This window comes from Temnothorax nylanderi, unplaced genomic scaffold (assembly GCF_030848795.1).
Source record: "Temnothorax nylanderi isolate EJ_2023f unplaced genomic scaffold, tnyl_v1.0 TNYL_tig0044_pilon, whole genome shotgun sequence".
NCBI classification, from domain to species: Eukaryota; Metazoa; Arthropoda; class Insecta; order Hymenoptera; family Formicidae; genus Temnothorax; species Temnothorax nylanderi.
The window spans coordinates 382973-405960 of NW_027249106.1; the positions used below are offsets into that span (position 1 = coordinate 382973).

Below are 22988 nucleotides of genomic sequence, written 5' to 3' on the forward strand. Positions count from 1 at the left end.
GTATCTTGACGGATTTGCGTAAGTTTTGATGACTTTTTTTTCAACATATTCACGTTACCCATACTTACAAACAATTCTACTTATTTCTTTCAATTCATGCATTCGACTTCTTATTTGACAAAATAACAAAAAAAATCAAATCAAATCAAATCAAAAGTTACAATTGATTCTTGACATACTTTTGACGCTGTTTTTGAAATTTGGATGGAATATCTTATTATTTAGCCGCACACGCGAATCTATTAAGAAATCTGAAACTTTCTACATCGTTAGTCGCAATGTCGCAAAATATCTGGTCATACACTACATATGGTCAGGAATGTCACCACTGTTATATATTATATAATTGTGCGTAACAGATAATCGAACGCGCGTCAATTTGACAAGTTGAGCAATTTGTGCGGAAAAGGGGCAGAGCGAGGCGTCCGCGTCGTGAGTAATTTCGGCGCGTAAGCAGGAAGACAGGTAATGGCGCGGATGTGGATGCGTGGCAAGAGGCAAGAGGTTCCCGAAACCGAAACCCGAAACGGAACGGAACGGAACGGCTGCCCGCCGCGGAAGTAGGAAAAGCCCGCGAACGAGGCGAGGCGCGAGCCGCGAGCCGCGAGCGGCGATTTACGCGCGCACATTTCCCGCGCGGTCGCCGCGGTCGACGGCCGCGCAAGTGGTGCAAGTGGTGCAAGTGGTGCAAGTAGTGCAAGTGGTGCAACCGTGTGCACGGGTGCGTGTTTGTATGCGTACGACGGATCAGCTGAGCGCCAGCTGTGCCGCGCGCCTCTGCCAATCGGTGACGAGGACAGCAGCGCGGCGTGGCGCCCATCGCTCCGGCTCCGGCGTTCCCGCGAAACGCGTTTTGTAGTTGTGGGCGCTCCGCGCCAGTTCGTTTCGCAGCTCGCAGCAGAGACGCGCCCGCCATCCGAACGTGTCCCGTCACTCCCGTCGCGGTCGTCTTCCGCGAGCGTGTAGCCGCGTAAACTGTAAACCCGCGCGCGCTAAGGTCCTCGGCTGCTCGCGTTTTCCGTCCAGACGCCGAACTGCCGATCACAGCCGATGTGACACGCGTGGACGAGTGACGAGTGACGAGAGCGGCAAGCGGCAACGCGGAAGATACGCGAGTGGGAGATATATGCGACGCGACTCGCGTAGCTGCACGGCCTCGACCGGGCCTTCCGTCTTCCGTTTATCGCGCGCGAGCCTCTCGGAGCCTCCGGACTTGATGCGTCTGTCTGCCCGGTCGACGCCAATCCCTGCATTTTCGCTGGATATCTGCCCGAACGCCCCGAACGAGCTGGCCGACCGTGGTGCCTCGCGGAAAGACGCTCGTCTCGGAGTCGCCTTTCGGCGGACGGATAAATCACGAGTGACGTGCGGAAAGGAAGGTATCCAGGAGCCGAGGTATCGTAACGGCGTCGTGCGTGAAATGTATCACGGAAATCTCCAAAATTTGCCCCTTCTTTGAGGTTATGTGCCGCATATAGAGGGCGTTACAGAGCTTACAGGGGTTGGTCGTCGTTCGTCGTTTCGCGCGCTAGTCTCCCGCGCTTCCAGATCCACGTCCTCTATTTTTCTCGAAATATCGCTGATTCGCGACCCGCACCCGCTGCAAAATAACTCGCGGGGGAGATAAATGAATTTTCCGATCAGCGAAATTGACGCCCAACGAAAATCGTGAGTCTATACGTTGAATCAAAGACGGCCAGGAGAACTGAAGAGAACGTGCATTATGGCGATCGGCGGCGCGTAGGCTTCGCGCGCTCCTCCGCTTTTCGTCGTTTTCCCTGGAAAATCCTCGCGCCCGGATCGTGAAAATTCAACGGGTCCTCGTTTCCAGGGTCTCCCTTGCCGTCTACACTTGGCAAAAATTTATTCCGGCCGCAAATATTTTCCGTACACGTCGACAATCCCGCGGCAAGATGCCACAGAGCAGGTGAGTGATCGATGTTCCATTTGGCGTTAAAATTCAGATATATCTCTGTCTCGTGGCCTCTGGCTCATTTAGATTACGATGAAATCAATTCGGCGCCTATTCATTGCTCCATTAAAAATACATTTTTCTTATTCGTGCTTAAATTTTGCGCCTATAACCTTTTCCTTTTAGTCAGTTTCTTTTCCGAAGCTTTGGCAGCTTTTCTTAGCAGCTATGTAACAATTTATTGTCTCTTAGCCGTTCAGCGCTATTCACGTTGTAAATCTGTAAATTAACATGCGTTAGCTCCAGAAATTTTTTGACAATTATCGCATTTTTTTATGATATACTAATTGGAAATCATATCTTTGCAAGATATTTACTTTGTCCCGCTTTATATCGTACAAATTGTTAGAGATAAACGATATCGAAGGACTCAGGCGCAAAAAGAACTAAATCTTTCTTCTGTATTTAGTTTGCAGGAAAAAAAATCACAAACTTACCTGCAAGGAGGCAAGGCACAGTCTCTGAAACGTAAGAGACGTACAACAGAACTTTCTGAAGATTCAGAAAATATATATCCACCTAGTAAAGTACCCACGCTGTCGCACGTCTCGTATGCGGAATCTTGTCACGTCGCACACTCGGTAGATGCTGCGTGCACTCCCCAACATCAGACATCTCCGTTAAAGGAGCAGCAGGAGCCAGCTACGTGGTCAGAATTAAGAACCGCAACTTGTTTCTTAACGCCTTCAGCCTCCAACAGCACGTCCGTTAGACCTAGTCCGTTGCCGTCTCTTCCATGGGCCGATGGCTCTCAAGTATGGTCCCTCATGTGTCTTGGGGATCAGAAAACTATAATTCAGAGGGATCCAGAAATGTTCCAAAGGCACCCAACATTGCAGCCACGGATGAGAGCAATTTTATTAGATTGGTTAATCGAGGTCTGCGAGGTGTATAAATTACATAGAGAAACTTATTATCTTGCTATGGATTATATAGACAGATATCTGTCTATTCATCATGACGTACCTAAAAATCAATTGCAACTTATAGGAATAACTTGTCTTTTTATCGCTTCTAAGGTTTGTAAATTTTTTTTATTTTTTTCATTTTTAATTATGTTACAATAATGATATATCAAATAGTCAAAACGAAACAAGTCAATAAAATTTTATTTTTGCATTTTGCATTTTGCATTTTGCATTTTGCATTTTGCTTTTGCAATCTGAAAATATATCTACGTTTAGCAAGGCAGATAAAAAATTAAGAAATAAAATAAGACATAAAATAATTTTGCAGGTTGAAGAGATATATCCGCCTAAAATCGCAGACTTTGCATATGTCACCGATGGAGCCTGTACGGAAGAAGAAATTTTAGGAAAGGAGTTAATGATCTTGAAAGGACTTGGATGGAATCTGTCCCCGATAACCGCCCCAGGATGGCTGAATATTTACATGCAGATTGAATCGGGCGATTCATCCAGACCAAACACTTTCATATATCCACAGTACGGTGGATTGCAATATTCTCAAGCAGCTCAACTATTAGATCTGGCGACTTTGGATGAAGGTTGTTTGAAGTTTCCGTACAGCCACATAGCTGCAGCAGCAATTTATCATACCCAAGGAAGGGAATGCGCATTAAGGGTATCCCGATTGTCATGGGAACAGCTCATGCCTTGTGTCAAGTGGCTTACAGCGTTCGCTACTACCGTCGCCGAAGAGGAATCCCAGTCTCTTTTACGATCCACCATTACGCCCGTAGAATCACATTCTGGATCCGGACTGAAGGCCACTGTACCTAATATCGTTGTGGACGAATCGCATCGCATACAGACTCACGTGGTCGATTTGAATATGTTGGAAAAGGCACAGCAACGATTAGCCGGAGAAATCCCGAGCGGTTATGTGAACGATTCGGACACGAATGTTGAATCCGGTAGGCAAAGCCCAAACGAGAGTGGCCTTTTAACCCCGCCATCTAGTAATCAAAAAAATTCTCCATTGTCGACATGCCCTACACCACAGTTACATCCTTATACATAACTAAATATTTGCAATCGCTTCGTATACTAGATATATGGTAAATTGTTATATTTACTATATAGCCGTAAATTACAGCACAATAATTCTTATAGAAACATGAAATATTTTGGAAAAGCCGCGTGCAGAAATGCTGATAACATTGAACGTTGTGACACGTTATTGTAAATAATACGAAGCTTCCTAATCGCACCCTTCGTACCGAACGATTGTACTTTTGTAATAACAATAAGACTCAGTACAAGATATCAAGCATTTTTCAAGTAATAAGGCATAAAATAGCACAATTAATTCAACATCACTTATTTAATTACAGACACTTGAAAAAGTGCTTTGTGACTTTGCATGATTTACAAATGCCTCACAAAGCACATTTATGATTTTAAGTAGCAGCCATACGTGACTGCTTTCTGTGATTTTTTATATCCAATACAGTGAAATTTCTCACACCTTATATTAACAACGTGTATTAGGCTCGATTTGTCTTTGCCGCTTTATAAACTTTATTAACGTAAGAGAAATACTAGTGCCTTCAACAAGTGTCCTTAAATAATTATTTCTATCTATTTTTTGAAAGAGAGCATTGTGAATAGTATTCTTTTATACAACTCGCTTTATATTGTAATACATTGTATTACGGCAGTGCGTTACCTGGCCGAATGAATGCATTTTTATTATGTATATTGAAATTCTATTAAAAACAATCTTTATATCCTTAAATTGAGAACGAATGGTGAGAGGGATGGATGAAAGGATTGAGTATGACGGTTAATTAAAATTAAAAAAAAAGACTAATAATCTTTAAATTAGCATTAAAATTTTGTGGTGAATTTGTACTGCCTGGCATGTAATAACGTGGCGGTTTATACATATTTGTATGGTGAGTTTGACAATAAATATTTTGCAAACTTACGATATATATTGTGAAAAAAGTTATTTCTTATCTCTTCAAACTACTACTAATTCATTTATAATTTTATACTTGAACAAAATGAATCCATCCTACAGTCTTGGCGGACTGAATGAATGACAAAGTTGTGAGGTAAGCGAAATCTAAATGTAATACATACGTTTCGGAAAGGATCGCGCGTTCAAAGTGAATGAAACAATCTGATGGCCGTCTTCGGGTCATCTAGTCTCTATATAGTCCTATATATTTCCTATTTTAAATAATAGATTCGAACGATAACAAATCGGAAAGAGAATTTAGTCGAGCACGACTGATGGCCATCGATCGATGCCGGGCGGGAAAAATCCGCTGACTCTTGATTTCAAATTGAACGACGATCGATTAATATCGCGGCTCGCGGATCGCGGCGCGTTCGATAGTACTGTCTTACCGATCGCGCGACAGGAAGAATTGGGAAGGATCGAGTGGCGCCACTGGCGCCCGGCTAAACTCAACGGTGCATTCTGATTCGCCACCGCATAACCGCATTCGCATTCAAGTTTCTCAAACGACTTGCAGCCGTTAGGCTACTTGGACTGTTTGGTTATTACTGTCGTTAGTCGAACGATCGTGAAGCTGTGTGATGCGTGAATCGCGCAACGAATTCGCTCGCTGATCGCTCAGGACGCACAGCTCGTACGGTACGGTGGTGTCGGTGGTACGGACCGATTGTGGACGGTGGTGTGGACTGTGGAGTGGACTGTGGAGGTGGAGGTTGAACGCGCTAGGAATCTACATCGAAAGCGGCCGGGCGATTCTGAATTCTGATGTCAGTGCCAGTCTGCCAGCACTGCCACTACTGCCAGTGACACTCCGAACTCCGACTCCGAGTAACACAAGTGCGAGTGCAAACACGCCTCTGCGCGAATTTTCTTTGTTCTCGAAAACACAAGTCTAGAGAGCGAAAGTGCCGCGAGCTTCGTCTTCGCCGTTCTCGAGCGGGTCACGATCTCCGTAAGTAAACTAGTAAAGCCAAACTTCTTATCGATCGCGATCTTTCGCCAAGTATTGATTCAAAAGAGGAACGAGGGACGAGGCTCTCAATTCCATCAGCGGAATTTATAAGACGTCGCCTTATCATTCGCCAAATCGTCGTAATGATTTTTTTTTCATAAAAAGATAATCGACACTTGAAAAGTAAATCTAATACAAATGTATAGTATATTTACATATATTTTTTTCATCTATTATACAAAAAACATTTCCTGTCGGAATAAAACATTTAAATATTCTGACTATTTCTAATATTCATTCATTCATTCATCTTTATTTTTAATCACAATAAAAATAACAATAAAATTTCATACCAGGAAATCAAGACAAATATTTGGCGTATTGAAGAAAAAGTCTGCTGAGAATGTCGAGCCCAAGAGGATATGCTCGCGAAGGCGAAAGAATCGTATTGAAAGAAATAACCGCGACCCTCCAGAATTCTTCGCCGATTCAGCTCTCTCGACGAAAGGTACTGTTAATGAATTATCAAATGTTTTATCATTTTAGCACCGTTTTTAATTTAATTTAATTTAATTTTTTTGTCAAATATTTATTCACTCAAGAGAAAATTATTCCGACGATGAGAGAAAAGCATGACGGGAATGTATGCACTTCCGCGACGATACTTTTCTCACATTTGTTTGCGTGAAATTAATAACAAGTACGCTTTTAGGAAATGCGACTTATGCGACGACGGTCGACGCGACGCGACGCGACGCACAGCCCGCTCTTATCGTCCGCATGTTCTCTTTACATCCTCCTTCGCGCTTCCTTCTTCGTTTACACGGCTGACAGTCAGACCGGAGAGAATGTATTCCTATAAATAAACTCTGTATCTCCAGAAGTACCTTGAAACAAAAATAAGTTTCGCTTCCCGCCACGTGAGAGCATTTCTTTGACGCGCATGAGGAACACGGATTTGTTCGTGGGTAATTTTTATTTCGATTCGGATTTCTTTTTAGAATTAAATTTCTCCGTTTCCTCTCCAATGAGACCATTGAGACCTCTTTTTATTCGGAAAACTTTCATATTTCTCTATATCACGTGATATAAATTGAAATATTTACAACTGAGGGCAATGCTTTGTTCGCCATGTATCTCTTTGCGTCGTGAGTCGTAAATGAACGTGACGTTATAATTATCTATTACCTATTCGCACATGCATTAATGTAGCATCTATATTGCAGATGTTGATTGACGATGTAAGAGATACTTTCATTTTCACCGAATTGTCTCTCCGATGCTCTTCGTGCTGACGATATCCTTTGATGTTCCTTCGTTTCGTCTGGATTGTCTGGAATGGCTTTTCCAGGGCTTCCAGGCTCTTCCAAGCTCTTCCAAGCTTCCAGCTCTTCTTGCCAAGCATCCTTGCCTTATCACACGATGCTCCGTTACCAAGTGTATTTCCATCGCTCCAGATAGCGCCACGCCGGTCGGTTGCGCGACTCTTACGCGGCTCGATGGCCGAGAATCCTGTTCCCACCACTTCCATAGTTGGTGATCTTTGCGGCACAATGTCCGTACGGCGTGTGCGCGGCTGGACGGTATGGCTCGGTGCAGCTAGTGTTAGTACGCATCGTCGTGGCATGGTGGAGACGATGTTACTCGCGGTGCAGCTTTTGCCGAAAGTCCGGTCAACGCGCGACGTCGTGTGAAGCTTTCCTTAAAGGATTTCTAATTTAGTTTGTAAAAGGTGAGGCGATTCCCCGTTATCTTATCCTTTTTCTCGTTCTCTTCCTCTTCCTCTTCAACGATTTCTCGCGCGTGCACATGCACGTACATGCGTCGTGCTGCCGCGAGTGTGTCGATCCGACGATGACGGCAGCAGCAGTGGTGGTGGTGGTGGTCCGTGGTGGTAGTAGCAGCAGCACCGATAGGTATTATAGTAGTGATGGCGGTGGATGTCTGGAGTATCGACTAGGAAACGCGCCGGGCTAATATTAGAATTTTGCGAAGAGATATCTGTCGTTCATCTCCCGCCACGGATCTTGATTTTGGGTCCGTTTTCGCGAAACGTCCTTCTTTTTCCTCCCTGGAACAGATGTCTTATAAGAACATTTCATTGTGCATTTCTAATGCGTGACTTCAGAAATATGTCATAGCGATAGGTGTCGTGTATTTCGATCGATTGGGAAATACTTGATTTAACAATTGTCACGTCATATAGTTTTATCAATCGCTTTCTTTTACTTGATTTTTTCTGCTTCTTTTCTTTTTCTTTTTGTATATCGTTTTATTTATGTCTTTTATCGTCATTACTCGTTATTTTCTCTTTTCGTTTTCGTTAATGATCGCTCTTTTAGCATAGCATACTATTTCTCCTATTAATTGATCTTATTCTACAGATCACACAAATTTATCTGTCTATGATTTTTGAGATTATGTAATTATCTTCATAATTTTCTATTAACCTTATAATCATTTGATAATACTTCTCTATTATCAAATTTATGTACATATATTTTTGAGTTTTTTCCAAAGGTCAATATCCGACCTAGTACAATGACGTAATATAAATGCGATAAGAATCGCGTGTGCCTCTTTATAAAGTTTCTTCTTATGTTGCATGCGTTTTACCTTAAAAAAAAAAATACTTAGAAACATCATCGCTTGCATCAAAGTGTTAAGTGCCGCGCTTAAGTATGCGTCAAGAACTAAAGAGAGGGTTGCTTATCTTAGAGGGATGAGAGAGACACACCCCGAGATAGTGATGAAGCCTCTGTTAGCGCGGTCAAATGAGAATGAGTCATTCCGACGGTTGCGTTGCAATCTCGATGATGTCAAGAGCACGCCGAATAAGGACTCGCGAGAGACTCGTGTCTCGTAGTAAATTATATTGTCATTTACGTTATACTCTTCGTTTATTGATCTCATTTCCAGAAAAATAGATTTGTGCTCTTGCCTGGTTTTTTGCATCCGGTGATGCAATTCTCGTTTTTTATTTCTGAAAATAAATAATATTGGTAAATAGATTTTTTTTAAATATAATAATCATAGTTATATTACACGTTTTACTGGCCATTATATAATGACTACAATGATATCATGCTTGATATTTGAAGAAAAAAGCGAGACCATAAAAAACATTGATATTCATGCAGCTAAGAAATGAAATAGAAATTGACCGAATACCGTATAGTATCGAAAGCCATAAGTAGTGTTTGGAATAATAAGGATTAATATTTGTGTATTAATTTCAAAATTATTCGAGCGCGGAGGATAATCGTGTCAAGGGTAAAAACATTGAAGGAGAAGTGAAACCGTCTTACCGTGGGGTTCTTTGAACTCGCGTGTAAATATGGGACCACGTTGTGCGTTAGGGACAGTCAAAAGTAGAGGTTCGTCGAAAAGTCATGGGAAATCTTCTTTCAACGGTAACTTTATGATACGTAATAATGTGCATTTAATAATTATTTCTTTAACTGTACATCTCATTAGTCGTGCTACGCGAGGATAATTGCTCGATAACGAAAATATTAACAATAAACTGATCAATTACTGCATAAAATAAAATTGTAAATATTATTTCTCAACCAGAAAGTTAGAATATTTGTTGTTTATTTCCTGTTCATTTCCACAATAATGTAGTATTAATTTATATCAATAAAGCAAATGCGTAATGGTAGCTGAACATTATCTCTAACGAGTTTATGTATCGATGAATTAAATTTTATGATGGTTTTTTGAGATAACCTTGTAGTCTTGTAGTGACTTTATGTTATTCTGTATTTAATCGTCGTACCTTATAACATTACCGTTATATCGCACTTTGCTACAAAAATGTCCACGATTGTCAGCATCTCTTTTTGCCCGGAGCAAAGCTGCTTTAAAGCAGCTGTAGCGTTATCGAGACAGATACTTCCGAGACAGTAGCTGTCGTCGTCTTGCAAAAGCGAGCGGAACTGGCACAACCAAGGCCTTTCTCTCTCGATGTCTTATAATTAGCCTGAGCGAGGCGTGAAGTGATTGCGCAATTTCTTTTACGAAAATCGCCAGATCTCGAATTGTCAGCTGGCTTAACAAAGACGTAGTCGTAAAGTCGTCAGTAAGCGTTGATATTTCGCAGACTGTAGATCGGTTGCAACTGGCGTAATATGGAGTATATCCATAAACTTCTGCATCGTGCCACGAGCCCAAGAACGTCTCCTTCGCCCACGCCGACGGTATATTGCGTCGCATACGCTTTTAAAGACGTTTTCTGTCAAACTCACGGATTAGCGCGGATTATGCATAAATCTTTTAAAAATCGAAGAAAGTTTTTTCATTAAAAGATGCCGACGGACATAGAACGTATTAAAGAAAATTCATCAAACGACAATTATGTGTTTGATGGACGCTTTGTTTAAGGACGTTCTCCGGTCTTTATACTAGAGAAAATCGATTTTCTTTAGATTTTCTTGAAACTGTGAATATACATTAATTTAGGTGTGCTTTATGCGTGGTATAAATTTCAGTACCTCTTCCGGTATAAAAAATAAAGATACTGAGCCTCAAAGTTTCAAAAAAATTTTTTAAATTTAATTTTTTTTTAGTTTTGGCATTTTTTCCTTATAGAACTCGACGAGAGGAGCAACTTTGGTCCTCTTGGCCAACCTCGTATCTCTTACCGTTTGGCCTGGAAAACCTTTTCATTAGTAAAAGTTGAAACTTTGAGGCTCAGTATCTTTATTTTTTATACCGGAAGAGGTACTGAAATTTATACCACGCATAAAGCACACCTAAATTAACGTATATTCACAGTTTCAAGAAAATCTAAAGAAAATCGATTTTCTCTAGTATAAGGACCGGAGAACGTCCTTAAAAGAGAGGGAAAAGGTACGCTTGTATCCTAATGCGTTTTTTTTTTATTTTCAGAGCGGCAACGATAGTCCCGTGACTGTCCCGAAGACAACAGAGCATGAGATCAAGGTTCGTTTTGCCCGTGAGTTTGCCGATGTAGGATCGGTCACGGAAAATCTCTGCTTGGCGCCGGAGAGTCTGTCGTCGGCCAGCAGTTTCCATAGTCTCAGCAGCACTCTCAGTACCAAGAGCAGTAGCGGCATATGCCCCGATTCGACACCCGAAACTCCAGATGACGCCGCAGATATATCATATGTGAACTCCAATATACCTGGTGTAGAGGACTTGATTCTCGCGTGTGCAGACATCCATCTGGGAAGTGAATACGACGGTCAGGATCTCAGTCAAGATCAGACCTTTGCATCGGCCACAGACGAGACACCGTTTCCCACAAACGATTGTTCCCTTAACGAAGATTTATTGGACAACACCGATAATGAAACACAAGTGATTGAGACGAGTTCTCAATTACATGAGACAACGTCCTCGAATCAAACGCATATTTTGGGATCGCCCAATAACACACTTCCTGTTCAAGATTCACAGTTCGTGATTTCATATCCTCCTGCGGAAGAATACGTACTACAAGTAGAAGAATCGATCGATAAGCATATTCCACTACAGGAAAGTGTTAATATAGTGAGCGAGCTTGAAACGTGCAACGTTGCGAGTAGTATTGTAAAAGATTCACTGCCAACAAGTAATGTGAATGATGATCAGTTGAATATAACAACTACCGTTTCATCTGGTAATATAACTTTCAATGTGATCGCGCTTACCGAAGAACAGGCAATAGAAAACGATTGCACCTCCGAAATATTACCTCTAGAAGATCGACAGTTGTGTCCTACCGAAATTTCTGTTCCGTCCATATCCTCGTTAGCGCAATATGCAGATCTTTCGTTACCTAGTATATCCAGTATATCGTCGCCATTAGAAGATACTGATAGTAACGCGAAAGAAACGGGTGTACAGGCTTTATCGGAACCTAAGCAAGATACATCAACAGTATTGTCGCCTTCTGAAAATCTCGATCAAAAATTATCGCAAATAACTGTAAATAATTCTGTTGTTGAAGCAGAAAAGAACGAAATTATCAAAGAACAAGAGTTGCCTCAATTGGATAATTGCATTGTGTCAGATAAAAAAGATAACATACAATTACTAAATAAGACCAGTATTATAGAACCAAAAACTTTGGAAATTAAACAGGAGGAAAACTTACAGACGAGTATCGATAAAAAAGATTTAGAGACCGAGAATAACGTGGTATTGAATGAAATACAGAAATTAATTGAAGAAGAAATTGCCATATGTAATGAGACCCGTGTTATAGAAGAACAATGTAATTTATCAGAAACTGTAATTATAGAAAAAGAAAAATATATTGCGGAGAGTGCAGCTGCGTCGAGTGCTGTTAAAGAAGAAACATCCGTTGAAGAAGATCTCGATCGTACGCTTATTTTACAAGAGATAGATATAAACTTTGAACCAGATGAAGAACAGTACGAGGAATTTAAACCTCAACGTCAAAGTACTACATTGTCGTCATTGATCAATGCAGAGTCGTATTTTGAAGAATTGAAATCTACAGTGGACAAAGTTACTAGTGAGCTACTCAATCCTTCACTGGAGCACACGGACGAAACAGATCAATTTGTGAGTGCAACACCTGAAAGTAAGTACAAATTACATTAGAAGCTCTTTAAACTTTGTTGTGATTTTATTATTAAAATTTATTAATTATATGAATATTGTTTTTAGTTTTCCAAGATCCTTCGACATTTGATTTCTTGTTAGCACGAAGTAATTCTACGCATACGAATCGCCTTAGAGCGGAATCCTTGTATGTTAAATTTGACCCTTTGGTATCGAACATCAGCATGTTGCCTCAAGGAAATACCCAAACGATAAACGAAGAGAAAAATGGCAAAAATGAGTCGCCACTTCCTGATGTCGGTACACCAAAACGTAATCCTGCCATAGCAGCTATAGACAGGCTGCTTTTTTACAGTCCTCTTCCTAATGCAACAGTGCAAAAGTCAGAGGAAGCACAAGAAAAAAATGTAGGTAAAAGTCTATTGACTATTATGTGTTCTAATTGTTATGTGAAGTATATAATGAAGTACATGAGATAAGCATTAAAAGCAAATTATTTTTCAGGAACAACCAGCAGAAGAGCCTAAATCTGACGCACCACTTATTGATCATATAGATATGAGTAAAGAACTTGAACTTGTAAGAACGACGGTACTACAATTGGAGGAAGAATTAGAGAAGCAAAAGAAAGACCATGAAGCAGAATTGGAAAGACAGAAAGCAGAATTGGAAAGACAGAAAGCAGAATTCGAAAGACAGAAAGCAACCTTTCAGGAAAAAATTAATAAATTACAGGCACAAATGTCACAAGAGATAAAAACCAAGACCCAGATGACGTAAGTGATATACTCAAAATAAATTTGTTAAGATTGAATAAAATATGGAAATAATTGATTTAGGGTTGTTGTGGAAGAGTACGAAAAGTCAATTAGCAGATTACTCACGGAGCGGGAAAGGGATCGTACAAGCCTCGAACAAGACAAGGCAAAATTGCAAGAAGAATTGCAAGCTGCAAACCACCATCTAACTAATACGGAAGCAGCGTTTAACGACGTACACCAAAAGTATGAGAGACTCAAAGGAGTTGTATCGGTGTATAAAAGTAACGAAACTGTATTAAAAGAAAGTATCCAGGAAAATGTAGAAACCATAAAAACATTGGAAACACGATACGATCAGCTCAAGGAACATGCAATGACTCAACTAGAAAAGTATGCAATCAACATATGTAGATATAGAAATATAGATAATATCATTGTATAATATTTCTCACAGGAAAACATATATCACACATATTAATATATATTTTAATATATTTTAGAGCTAATTTGGAGTTGGATGGAATACGAAAACAGAATGAAGCGGAAACAGTGAAGCTGCATGCGATGATAAGGAAAGCAGAGCTTAAAAGCAATTCGCTCGCTGAGCTTGTAGAACAGAAAACCAAGGAAAACAAAGAACTCGCGAAAATCCTAGACGAAGTTATCGCCAGGGTTGGTCACGGAAACTCGGAATGAAAATCAAGTATCGCGATTATGGCGCGATTAGTCTTTATTTTTTCACTTGTCCTTACTATCTTAAATACAAACTTAAATTAACTCGTAAAGTTATCGCGTAAAATTGCGTTTTGCTTCAGGAAAACGCCTTTTATTAATTATTTATAAGTTGTGAAATATAACTATTTTAAAGCTAATAAAACAATGCTTATTAAAAACACACTTTTATTTATACGATAAAAAATGTTTAATACCCTGCGCATGTGGGTGTAACAACATACAATCCCATTTTTAAATCTTACATTTTACCTTATATTATTAAGTTATATAAAAGTTATAGTGTAAACACATGTCGGCTAAAGGTACAAGCACCTATATATTTGGTCATTTTAATGTCCTGTTTGCCAAAAAGCAAATTTTTTATGCAACTTGATGAATTTTGCTATTAATTGTACTAATGAGTACTGTCAATCTATTGGCCTGGTATCGACAAGAAACAGTACGTGATGCTTGGCCAGTTTTAACATGCGATCACTTGTACTTCCCGGTTTCCGCGGAATATTTCGATTTTCAAGATCAGGCATAAATCTTTTTATTGTGCGTGCCAAGTTTGCGGCGTATTGTTTAAATTTCGGGTGACTCATGCCAATTCCTTTGCTTCGCAGGGCCTCCGCAACCGCCCAAAGTAATTTCTAGAAATAAACAAGAAAAATTATATTGTCAATGTATAGTGTATTAAAGTAAATAGAAAACTCAGCTAATACAAACCTTTTTATGAGTATTGCTCAGTTCATTCTTTCCTTGATTGAAAGACGTTTCATTTTTCGAGAGAATACTACTCGATGAATGTCTATCCCATATAACCTTTGAGGTATTCTTTAATTCGTGCGTACAGTCAAATGATAAACTTTTCGCCCATTTTAATCGTGGCCCTTGTAATTCTTCCTCGCACTTTCTTTTTCTACTTTCTTCTCTTACAAACGTTTGTTTCGCATCTTCAGATTCGTTCTTTTTCGGTGTTGTAAATAAAACGCGTTTAATTTTTTGAGGATCCGTGTTATTTGTACCTAATAATTTGCTAGGACCAGGATGATCTACCGGGGGACTTTGAAATAACGCACGTTTCGAAGTTTCTAATTTGGATTTATACGGACTTGACTCATCTAACATTAATCTTCGAACCACTTTCTTTTTTGCTGAACTCCTTGGGCTTTTACCTCGAGGACTCTTACCTCTTGGACTTTTACCACGTAAACTTTTACCTCTTGGACTTTTCCCTTTTTTATGTGTAAGTTTCCTACATTTTATATCGAGATTTATTATATAAAATTATGCTCTCTGTTAATTATCATATTTTTTATGAAATACATACTTAATTGGTATCATTAACTGCCTTTTATCAGCAAGTCCCAATCCTTGCAAATTAGCGCTGCAAAAAGTCCTACGTCTTTTGGCTAAGTGCGTCAATCTCTTCTCTGGACTTTGACCGTTTCCGCGTTTTGTCAATAAACTTCGCTTTCTCGCACTTCCCGGTGGCTGTTTCGAAAACCATATATTACAAGTAGATTGCGTCTCAGCTCCTATGTACCTTTCACATAATTTAACCGTTAAGTTTTCAAACTCTTCTACAGTTCTGCTTCTGTTATAACTGAAATTAAAAAAATAGCATTAAAAGGATAGAATTGCATACTTTATGGTAAATTAAAACTCACTGTAAACTCACTGTATGCCATGGAACTTGTGAGAGTAAGCCTGAGGCCACGTTAAAGCTTTAACCTCTTCTTCGCCAATCGTTTGATAAAGAAGAGGAGATCGCTCGTGAGATACATCCGCATTGTCTACAACTGGTGGAACTTGGACTGTTTCTTCAATCGTATTAACTGAATTCTTTATCTCCTTAGAAACACCGTATTGTACATCCGAGTTTGCGCTATCATTCTTGGTTATGCCTAATTTGGTGGCTTCTGTACTATTAGCTGGCAAATCACAAGCGTCAAAAGCATTTGTCAAATTCCGCGGAGTGCCTTTAGTGCATTGATAAGAAACATTCCTATCGTTAGTTTCTGTGGTTCTCTGCTCCTCGGGTTTTGTGCTTTCCGTAGATTCTGAACCTCCATTGGACAATGGATATCCGTTACAGAATAATTGACGATTTTCATAAATGTGTTGCAAAAAATCAGAACAATCGCTCTGACACGTCGTATGTCTTGGCGGAGGTGGGACACCGCTCAAATACTTGGTAATTCTAACCAGCATGTAACTATCCGATTTTGCGATCAATTCAGTCCGAGTTGGTTCTCGAGGCGCCATCACCGTCAATGTACCATTGTCAGCTAGCGTATCAATATTCCTGTTATCTGTATCACTTTCAGTGTCACTATCAAACATTTCTGGACTAGAGACATTTGGGAAAGTCTCCGTAATTTGGGAGCTCTCATATTGATTGGTAAAACAGCAATCCATATGGTTTTCTAAAAATTCAGAAAATTATTAATTGTGCTAAATGTTGCAATAAATTTAACAATGTGCAACCTATCAGGTTTTTCTTTTTTAATGCTTGTCCTCATATGGTGCCTTAATTGCGGGCAAACCTTTTCTCGTTTTTGTACATTTTCCAAATTTTACTGATTCTGGCATATCATTCTACTGATAATATTTCGTGAAAATACTTAAAAAAGTACATCGCGATATGAATCGAAACGTGTAGCTGATAACTGGTTGTGAGCGAAACGCCACATTCGCTACATCGTAATATTAATAATGCGTCATATGTGTACATGTACACACGATACCATGTATGTAAGATCGAGTATACGCGTATCATGTATGTATGTATATACATACTTACATTCCAGTATTATGACAGCCGAGAGATTCGCGTTCTTCTGCCTTCACATACGTCTGTTCCTTCCGTGGCACAAAATATCGCTCCACACTCCACGAGGAGCTTCGTTCGGTAACGTACTAGCTACAGTCTGCTACAGGCTACAGGCTACAGGCAGGCTTATTTGTTTTTCGAATCCCCGCGAGTCAAGATAACTCCGATCCGCTGTTGCGTACTTCTCCCCTCTCCATATCCCCGTATACTCGACTCTCGACTATTCGCCAAACAAGATCGTGATCATCGTGATGATGTGACGAAGGTTCACGAAGGTTAGGTTAGGTTAGGAAGGATCCACACACCGCGTCCACGCGTCCGACGACTCCGGCCCGGCCACTCCAAACTCCAACTCCAACGTCCAGTGTTACCAGTGTTCTCTCGCCGTCATTGGTCGGCCTCGGGCCTACTTTGAATTGGACTAAGGGTGCCGTCCCATGCAGGACGGAATTTCGGAAAACAGAATCTCGGAAACATTCTGATTGGTTAGTCCCATGGGGCACAGTACAAGCCCCGTGGGGCTAACCAATCAGAATGATTCCGAGATTCCGTTTTCCGAAATTCCGTCCTGCATGGGACGGCATCCTAATTCTACCGGAATCTTTTTCGCGTTGGTATCCCTGCGTCAGTGCGTCACACTGTCACACAACTCCTTAGAACACATACATACACACATACACGTGTTAAACACGACTCGCGCTGACTCGCGCTGACTCGCGCTCATCACGATCACGTTATTCACGTTCATGCCCCGTGGGAGAAACTTTGTGGTTATCTTTTACAAATGGCGACTTACGGTAAGACACGCCGTGCCGTATAACCCGTAACCCGTAAGATTAGTCCGGCCCGTTTTTGTCGTGTAAATAAACGTTGAAGCGTTCGGCGCGACGTATCCGATTCAACGATTGGACGAAAAGCGATCCTCGACGTGCAACGTATTCGATAATCTTGTGCTAACTAGTCCGTAATAATGGGAAACGCGATGGCCGCCTCCGCACCTCCTCCACCGCCACCTCCGCCACCGGGTCCCGGACTAATGCCGAATTTAGGGAAACCGGATCCTTCGACGGATGTCTACGCGCCTACCGAGGCGCCCAGCCAGATCGAGAACCCGGGTACCATCGAGGATTTGCACAAAAAGTGTAAAGGTAAGGTACCTCGTCAGAGTGCATGCCACGACCCTCGAGTACTCCCCGCTTTCTCCTTCGTGTTTTTCCATTTTATCACAGAAAACTTCCTGGTAGATTATTCGCTTGACAATCAACAATTAATGTATAACTTTTCCTATTCAAATAGCTTTCCACTTATTACTTCCACTTATTATTATATTTTCTTATAATTTTTATATATTACTTTTATATTGTACTTTGTCCTCTGTCGTTAACAATAAGTTACAATTTGTGATTTTTATGTCCAGGGTTCGATTTAATCTGTCCACGGCGATATCTCGAAAACTATCAAAGTTAGACGAAAAAAGAAGTTTTTATTTGAAAAATTTGACTACCTCTTTTCCATCCTCGAAATCCAAGTTTCCAAGATATTGACGTGGACAGATTAAACTGAACACCCTGTGTATATTACTTCGTCTTACGTAGAAAAAGAATGTGATTACATTTATATTTTACAGATATATTTCCTATAAATTTTGAAGGAGCAAAACTGGTAGTCAATAAGGGATTGAGTAATCATTTTCATATTTCACATACTATTAATATGAGTTCCGTATCACCATCTGGCTACAGGTAAATCAGCATAGATGGAAATATTTGCTGTTAATATTAATGCGTTTTACAATATAAACCCATATTATTTACTTTTTTTTCCAGATTTGGCGCGACTTATGTCGGTACAAAACAAATTTCACCTACGGAAGCGTATCCTATATTATTGGGCGATATTGATTCAAGCGGAAATCTTAATGCCAATGTTCTTCATCAGTTTGGTTCAAGACTCAAAGGAAAATTGGCAGCGCAAGTGCAAAGAAATAAATATACCGCTGTACAAATGACAGCTGATTATCGAGGGGATGCATATACCTGTTCGTTAACGCTAGGCAATCCAGACATTCTTAATGGCTCTGGTAGGTTGCTGATATGAAAAATATTTTGGTGCTGAGTGTGCTTGTTGCGTGATGATGGATGGAGAGGAGTAAGTGTATGATTGGATGAAATATATTTTCCAAAATATTTACGACTCTCTGCGAGTCGGATGGTGACTCCACTGGTACGTGCCCAATTCGACTCTTGGTTTGAGCGTCGATCAGCTGATAAAGGCAATAATTTTTGCTGAATTTGTTTATAAACTTAGCGGAACCAGGCGCTCGCGAGAAAGTGCATTTGCCATCTTGATAGGGGCACACGCGGCCACCACAATATCACGTGTATTGTAAAAATTGTATGTATATTATCTAAATGTTAAATATTGCAAATATATTTACAGGTGTCCTTGTTTTACACTATCTTCAAAGCTTGACACCATCGCTTGCATTGGGTGGTGAGCTTGCGTACCAACGTGGACCTGCTATACCAGGCGGACAAGTTGCATTATTATCTGCTGCAGGAAGATATACGAGTGGTGACTCTACATTCAGCGGTAGCATTAGTAAGTAGTTGTTATTGTCCTGATAAACTTATACGATTTCTTTGTTTTATCAATAATTATTTTCCAAGGTCCATCCGTTTGCCACCTCTGTTTCTATCAAAGAGCTAGTCAACAGTTACAAATGGGTGTGGAGTTAGAAATTAATGCGCGAATGCAAGAATCGACTGCAACGCTCGCCTATCAAGTCGATTTACCTAAAGCAGATTTAGTGTTTAAAGGTATGTATTCAAAATTACTTTAGGGACATAACAATTTTATCCAATTCTCTAATTTCTATTTAATTTCTGATGTTATAGCTAGCGTAGATACGACTTGGACAGTAGGAGCAGTTTTAGAAAAGAGATTACAACCATTACCATTCTCATTTGCGCTCAGTGGTATGCTCAATCACAACAAGCAGCAATTTAGATTAGGTTGTGGCCTAATCATCGGTTAAGAACAATGCGAAGCTATGCAATTTTCAAGGAAATCGGGGATTACGCTTTGTGCAGCCGGACAGTCACGTAATCTTAGGATCAATGCCATATCGACTTCTTTCTGACTTTAGTGGTTATCAGGGCATATTGTTTCGTTAAAAATACAACCCATGTTAAACGATCGTGTTAATTTGATTAAAAGATCTATACGGACTTCCAAATTGGATTTCTCGTTTTAACACACCGTCTACGTTTTTTTTTATTTCTGTCTATAGCAATTTGCTATTGAGATATTCATTACATAACTTTTTTACATTGATATTCTATCCATCATAAAATTTCAAGTACATTTTTGTGAATAAAATATAACATCGTAGTATGACAAAATTAATATTTAATTTTTAATATATTCAACATTTTGAACAATTACTAAAAACAAATGCGCTAATTTTTTATATTAAGTCAGATATTAAGACTAATGATCAAGTTGCAAATGCTAAGTGTGAAAAATTCATTTGTATAGTTGAAACAAAAACATTGAAAAATAATTGATTCAATTTTGTATACTATATTAATTTCGTTAAACGAATGATATTGTTATAAATATCCCATAATCAAAGATGTAGAAGTATATTACAAAGTAGTGGAGTCACTGAACTAAATTTGCTGTGTGGTGTTATTTTCCGAACGTATTGATCTATTTCCCGAAATGTTCTATTTACAAATAGAAACAGAATATACATGGCTTTAACTTTAATCATATGTAACTTTAGCATTTATTTGAGTAATAATTGTCTTAGTTACAAATGCAACGCAATGCATTTATCATATAAATCATGTAGACAGTTCTATTTCATGTATTATTTATATAAATTGCTGAATGTGATCATTAATTTGATATAGATCTCCTGTTGAAAATTTGCAATTTACGAAAAAAAAAAAAATAATTTGTGAACATTCATGTTTATAATTAAACTTTTAATCCATTGACTATTGTTGGAAAAAAATGTGATTGTAAATATGTCATATATGAAAATATGACGTAATATTATGTGCCACAACTAAAACAATATAATGATTAGGAGGTAATATTTGCTTTGTACCGAGATATTTCGATTCACGCGTAAATGTAGCGTCGTAAATTGTAAAGAAATGCGTAATCGTAAAAATTGTTGGCGCAAAACTTAATACAACGCACATTCTCGCGTTAGCGAGAATTCTATTTCAATATAAAATCTTGTTTGTCTGATTGTGAAAGAAAGATAAATAGGAAATAGGAAGTGTACAACCCCCGGTTTGAAGATGCGGCCGCACGCGCGGAGAGATTCAGGGTTTCTTACTCTTTAATCTGTTTGTACATATACAATTTTATTGTAAGTACGACAGAATAAAGTTGTATATTGTTGAACAAAACTAGGCTTGAACAAAACTTAAATTAAAAACATCCTTAATTATTGTCCTCTAGATTATAAAATAAAAAAAGGATATTTCGCTACAGGTGCGTAGCGTGCTTTATCTTTAGACGAGTTCTTGAGGTCAGGGCATGCAGCTGCGAGTTCATTTCCCGGAGAAAACAATAAGCAATTAGCGCGAGGATCGTTAAAAGCTCATGGTGAATCATGTATATGGTGTGCGTGTCATATTTTAAATATAAGCGGTCAAACTCGCCAAATAAATTGAGGCTGACTTGCAAATGTATCGATGCTTTTTATCTGTTAAATGCGCGTATCGATACTACTTAAAAATCGAATATTTTCAGCTATTTATGTTACTTGTGGTAAAATTAGGAACAAAAGTTTGCCTCTGTAGTAACAGATGCATGAAGAATTTTTCATCATTTCTCTGATATTGTCGTTGCGATTATTTATCTCTTTCTCTCTCTCTCTCTCTCTCTCTCTCTCTATATATATATATATATATATATATATATATAGAATTTATAGCGATTGTCTTATTAGGTATTGACTTATTAGTGTCGAACGTATGCCAATTTGAAGCTTGAATGAAACACTTCTGTCTCTTCCGCGTCTTTAATACTTAAATTTTTTTTACATATATTTATTCAAATGTTTATAAGGGACGTCGAATAAAGCAACGTTAATCATCCGCAGCTTGCTATAAGAAAAGCGTGCAGAGAGTGTTTAATTCTCATTCGCAATTGCAAATTCTAAGCGCTTGTATCTCAAACCGTCTCAATTTCGAAATATTTTAATTTCCCGCCAGTGATGTCAGTTTCGAGTTTCTGGACGCTGCGCGCTGCCCGCTGCCCGCTGCCCGCTGCTGCCCGTTGCTTGGCGTGTGGAGGGGGCAGCGCACACAAGGAAGTGAAGGAAGGAGCCGTGTGTATGTACGTGTGCGCTTCGTGCGCTACCCTCCCGCTCCTGCCACTTTCGCCATGACACTTTCAAAAGAACGCCGAACGGTGATCGGTTCGAAATATCGAAGTACGTAGTGCGGGATATATCGCTCCGCGGTATATCGTGAAATTTTTCTGTTAAAAGTGCTTGGAAAGCGCGTTTGTGTCGGGAGTGTCGATAGTTAAGGCGACTTAGGCGACGGGCGATCTCAAGAATGTATCGGTTACGCCGGTTACGCGGCGAGTGTTCGCGGCCGCGGCAATCATCGCCGGTTCGTCGACGCTGCTCCTGCGACGCCTGCGATGGTGATCCGTCCGCCGTCGTTCGAAACGGGCATAGTTCCAGTGAGTACAAATTACAAATTCCAATGACATGGAAAATGACGTGCGAAAATAATCCTTATGTTTCTTTCGAGAGAATCGCGCATACTTTTCATTAGATGTAGCATGCCTAAAAATTAGATTGTAATTATATCTCGAGCGCCTACTGCGCCTGATGGAAAATCCGCCACTGAATACAGATCACAGTAGATCACAGTAGATCGCATCGATATGACGTGCGTCGTGCAACAATACAATCAATTGAATCAATACAATTGTCGAATGAGCGCAAATGAGCGACAGTTTCGTCAAGTGAACTCCGTGCGACCGTAGCGTTCCTACGCTACGCTACACACGTCCGCGTCGATACAAATAATGTTTTTCGTCGGTTTCGTCAAATAAACTCCAGGTGACCATAGATGCCGCGTCGGTAAAAATGCAAACGTGCGATTGTACCAACAAATAAATTTCTTGACCATATGATAATATTACTCATACGATAATAAATTTTCCACAGATTAATCAAGCGCGTGCGATAATTAAGATATATTCAATATTTTATTACATGCAGTAATTAGCAATACTTGT

At 39.8% G+C, this 22988-nt stretch overlaps 4 protein-coding genes and 1 long non-coding RNA gene across 8 annotated transcripts; 3 read left to right on the forward strand and 2 right to left on the reverse strand.

The window, feature by feature from the left end:
• The first annotated feature begins 764 nt into the window (after positions 1 to 764).
• Cyce (cyclin E) lies at positions 765 to 4864 on the forward strand. The gene is made up of 4 exons (XM_071704805.1): positions 765 to 1395; positions 1832 to 1927; positions 2382 to 2991; positions 3209 to 4864. The coding sequence occupies exons 1-4, from the start codon at positions 1127 to 1129 to the stop codon at positions 3953 to 3955; spliced, it is 1722 nt and encodes a 573-aa protein (XP_071560906.1). The 5' UTR covers positions 765 to 1126; the 3' UTR covers positions 3956 to 4864.
• Positions 4865 to 5429: 565 nt separating this feature from the next.
• Tacc (transforming acidic coiled-coil protein) lies at positions 5430 to 14609 on the forward strand. Of its 3 annotated transcripts, none has more exons than XM_071704788.1 (7): positions 5430 to 5855; positions 6212 to 6363; positions 10749 to 12411; positions 12498 to 12799; positions 12897 to 13168; positions 13232 to 13543; positions 13654 to 14609. In XM_071704788.1, the coding sequence occupies exons 2-7, from the start codon at positions 6259 to 6261 to the stop codon at positions 13847 to 13849; spliced, it is 2850 nt and encodes a 949-aa protein (XP_071560889.1). In that variant the 5' UTR covers positions 5430 to 5855; positions 6212 to 6258; the 3' UTR covers positions 13850 to 14609. The 3 variants fall into 3 exon arrangements, with proteins under 3 accessions (XP_071560889.1, XP_071560890.1, XP_071560891.1); XM_071704789.1 differs by lacking the exons at positions 5430 to 5855; positions 6212 to 6363 and adding exons at positions 8832 to 9268; positions 9961 to 10057; XM_071704790.1 differs by lacking the exons at positions 5430 to 5855; positions 6212 to 6363 and adding an exon at positions 8832 to 9268.
• LOC139771777 (uncharacterized) lies at positions 6057 to 9954 on the reverse strand. Its single transcript, XR_011717980.1, has 2 exons — positions 9637 to 9954; positions 6057 to 8838 (listed from the first exon to the last, which is right to left on the reverse strand). It is a non-coding gene; the product is annotated as an uncharacterized lncRNA (long non-coding RNA).
• Mi (cyclin E-interacting protein minus) lies at positions 13847 to 17058 on the reverse strand. 2 transcript variants are annotated; one of them, XM_071704804.1, is made up of 5 exons: positions 16673 to 17058; positions 15552 to 16299; positions 15201 to 15476; positions 14597 to 15125; positions 13847 to 14520 (listed from the first exon to the last, which is right to left on the reverse strand). In XM_071704804.1, exons 2-5 carry the CDS (start codon positions 16289 to 16291, stop codon positions 14296 to 14298), a joined length of 1770 nt encoding a protein of 589 aa, XP_071560905.1. In that variant the 5' UTR covers positions 16292 to 16299; positions 16673 to 17058; the 3' UTR covers positions 13847 to 14295. The 2 variants fall into 2 exon arrangements, with proteins under 2 accessions (XP_071560905.1, XP_071560904.1); XM_071704803.1 differs by having other exon boundaries at positions 16677 to 17057.
• Positions 17059 to 17411: 353 nt separating this feature from the next.
• LOC139771773 (mitochondrial import receptor subunit TOM40 homolog 1) lies at positions 17412 to 21136 on the forward strand. Its single transcript, XM_071704806.1, has 6 exons — positions 17412 to 17854; positions 18334 to 18448; positions 18533 to 18786; positions 19146 to 19307; positions 19376 to 19525; positions 19604 to 21136. The coding sequence occupies exons 1-6, from the start codon at positions 17677 to 17679 to the stop codon at positions 19741 to 19743; spliced, it is 999 nt and encodes a 332-aa protein (XP_071560907.1). The 5' UTR covers positions 17412 to 17676; the 3' UTR covers positions 19744 to 21136.
• The last annotated feature ends 1852 nt before the right edge of the window (positions 21137 to 22988 follow it).

Bases quoted from the DNA above. Each gene is read 5' to 3' on its own strand.
- Cyce (XM_071704805.1), top strand. From the start codon at position 1,127: ATGCGACGCGACTCGCGTAGCTGCACGGCCTCGACCGGGCCTTCCGTC. The intron at 1,396-1,831 runs GTATCGTAACGG...CCTCGTTTCCAG, and splicing joins GAAGGTATCCAGGAGCCGAG to GGTCTCCCTTGCCGTCTACA. The intron at 2,992-3,208 runs GTTTGTAAATTT...ATAATTTTGCAG, and splicing joins GTCTTTTTATCGCTTCTAAG to GTTGAAGAGATATATCCGCC.
- Tacc (XM_071704788.1), top strand. From the start codon at position 6,259: ATGTCGAGCCCAAGAGGATATGCTCGCGAAGGCGAAAGAATCGTATTG. The intron at 6,364-10,748 runs GTACTGTTAATG...TTTTATTTTCAG, and splicing joins TTCAGCTCTCTCGACGAAAG to AGCGGCAACGATAGTCCCGT. The intron at 12,800-12,896 runs GTAGGTAAAAGT...ATTATTTTTCAG, and splicing joins AGGAAGCACAAGAAAAAAAT to GAACAACCAGCAGAAGAGCC.
- Mi (XM_071704804.1), bottom strand. From the start codon at position 16,291: ATGGATTGCTGTTTTACCAATCAATATGAGAGCTCCCAAATTACGGAG. The intron at 15,477-15,551 runs GTGAGTTTACAG...TTTTAATTTCAG, and splicing joins CACAAGTTCCATGGCATACA to TTATAACAGAAGCAGAACTG. The intron at 14,521-14,596 runs GTTTGTATTAGC...GTTTATTTCTAG, and splicing joins TGAGCAATACTCATAAAAAG to AAATTACTTTGGGCGGTTGC.
- LOC139771773 (XM_071704806.1), top strand. From the start codon at position 17,677: ATGGGAAACGCGATGGCCGCCTCCGCACCTCCTCCACCGCCACCTCCG. The intron at 18,787-19,145 runs GTAGGTTGCTGA...ATATATTTACAG, and splicing joins AGACATTCTTAATGGCTCTG to GTGTCCTTGTTTTACACTAT. The intron at 19,308-19,375 runs GTAAGTAGTTGT...TTATTTTCCAAG, and splicing joins TACATTCAGCGGTAGCATTA to GTCCATCCGTTTGCCACCTC.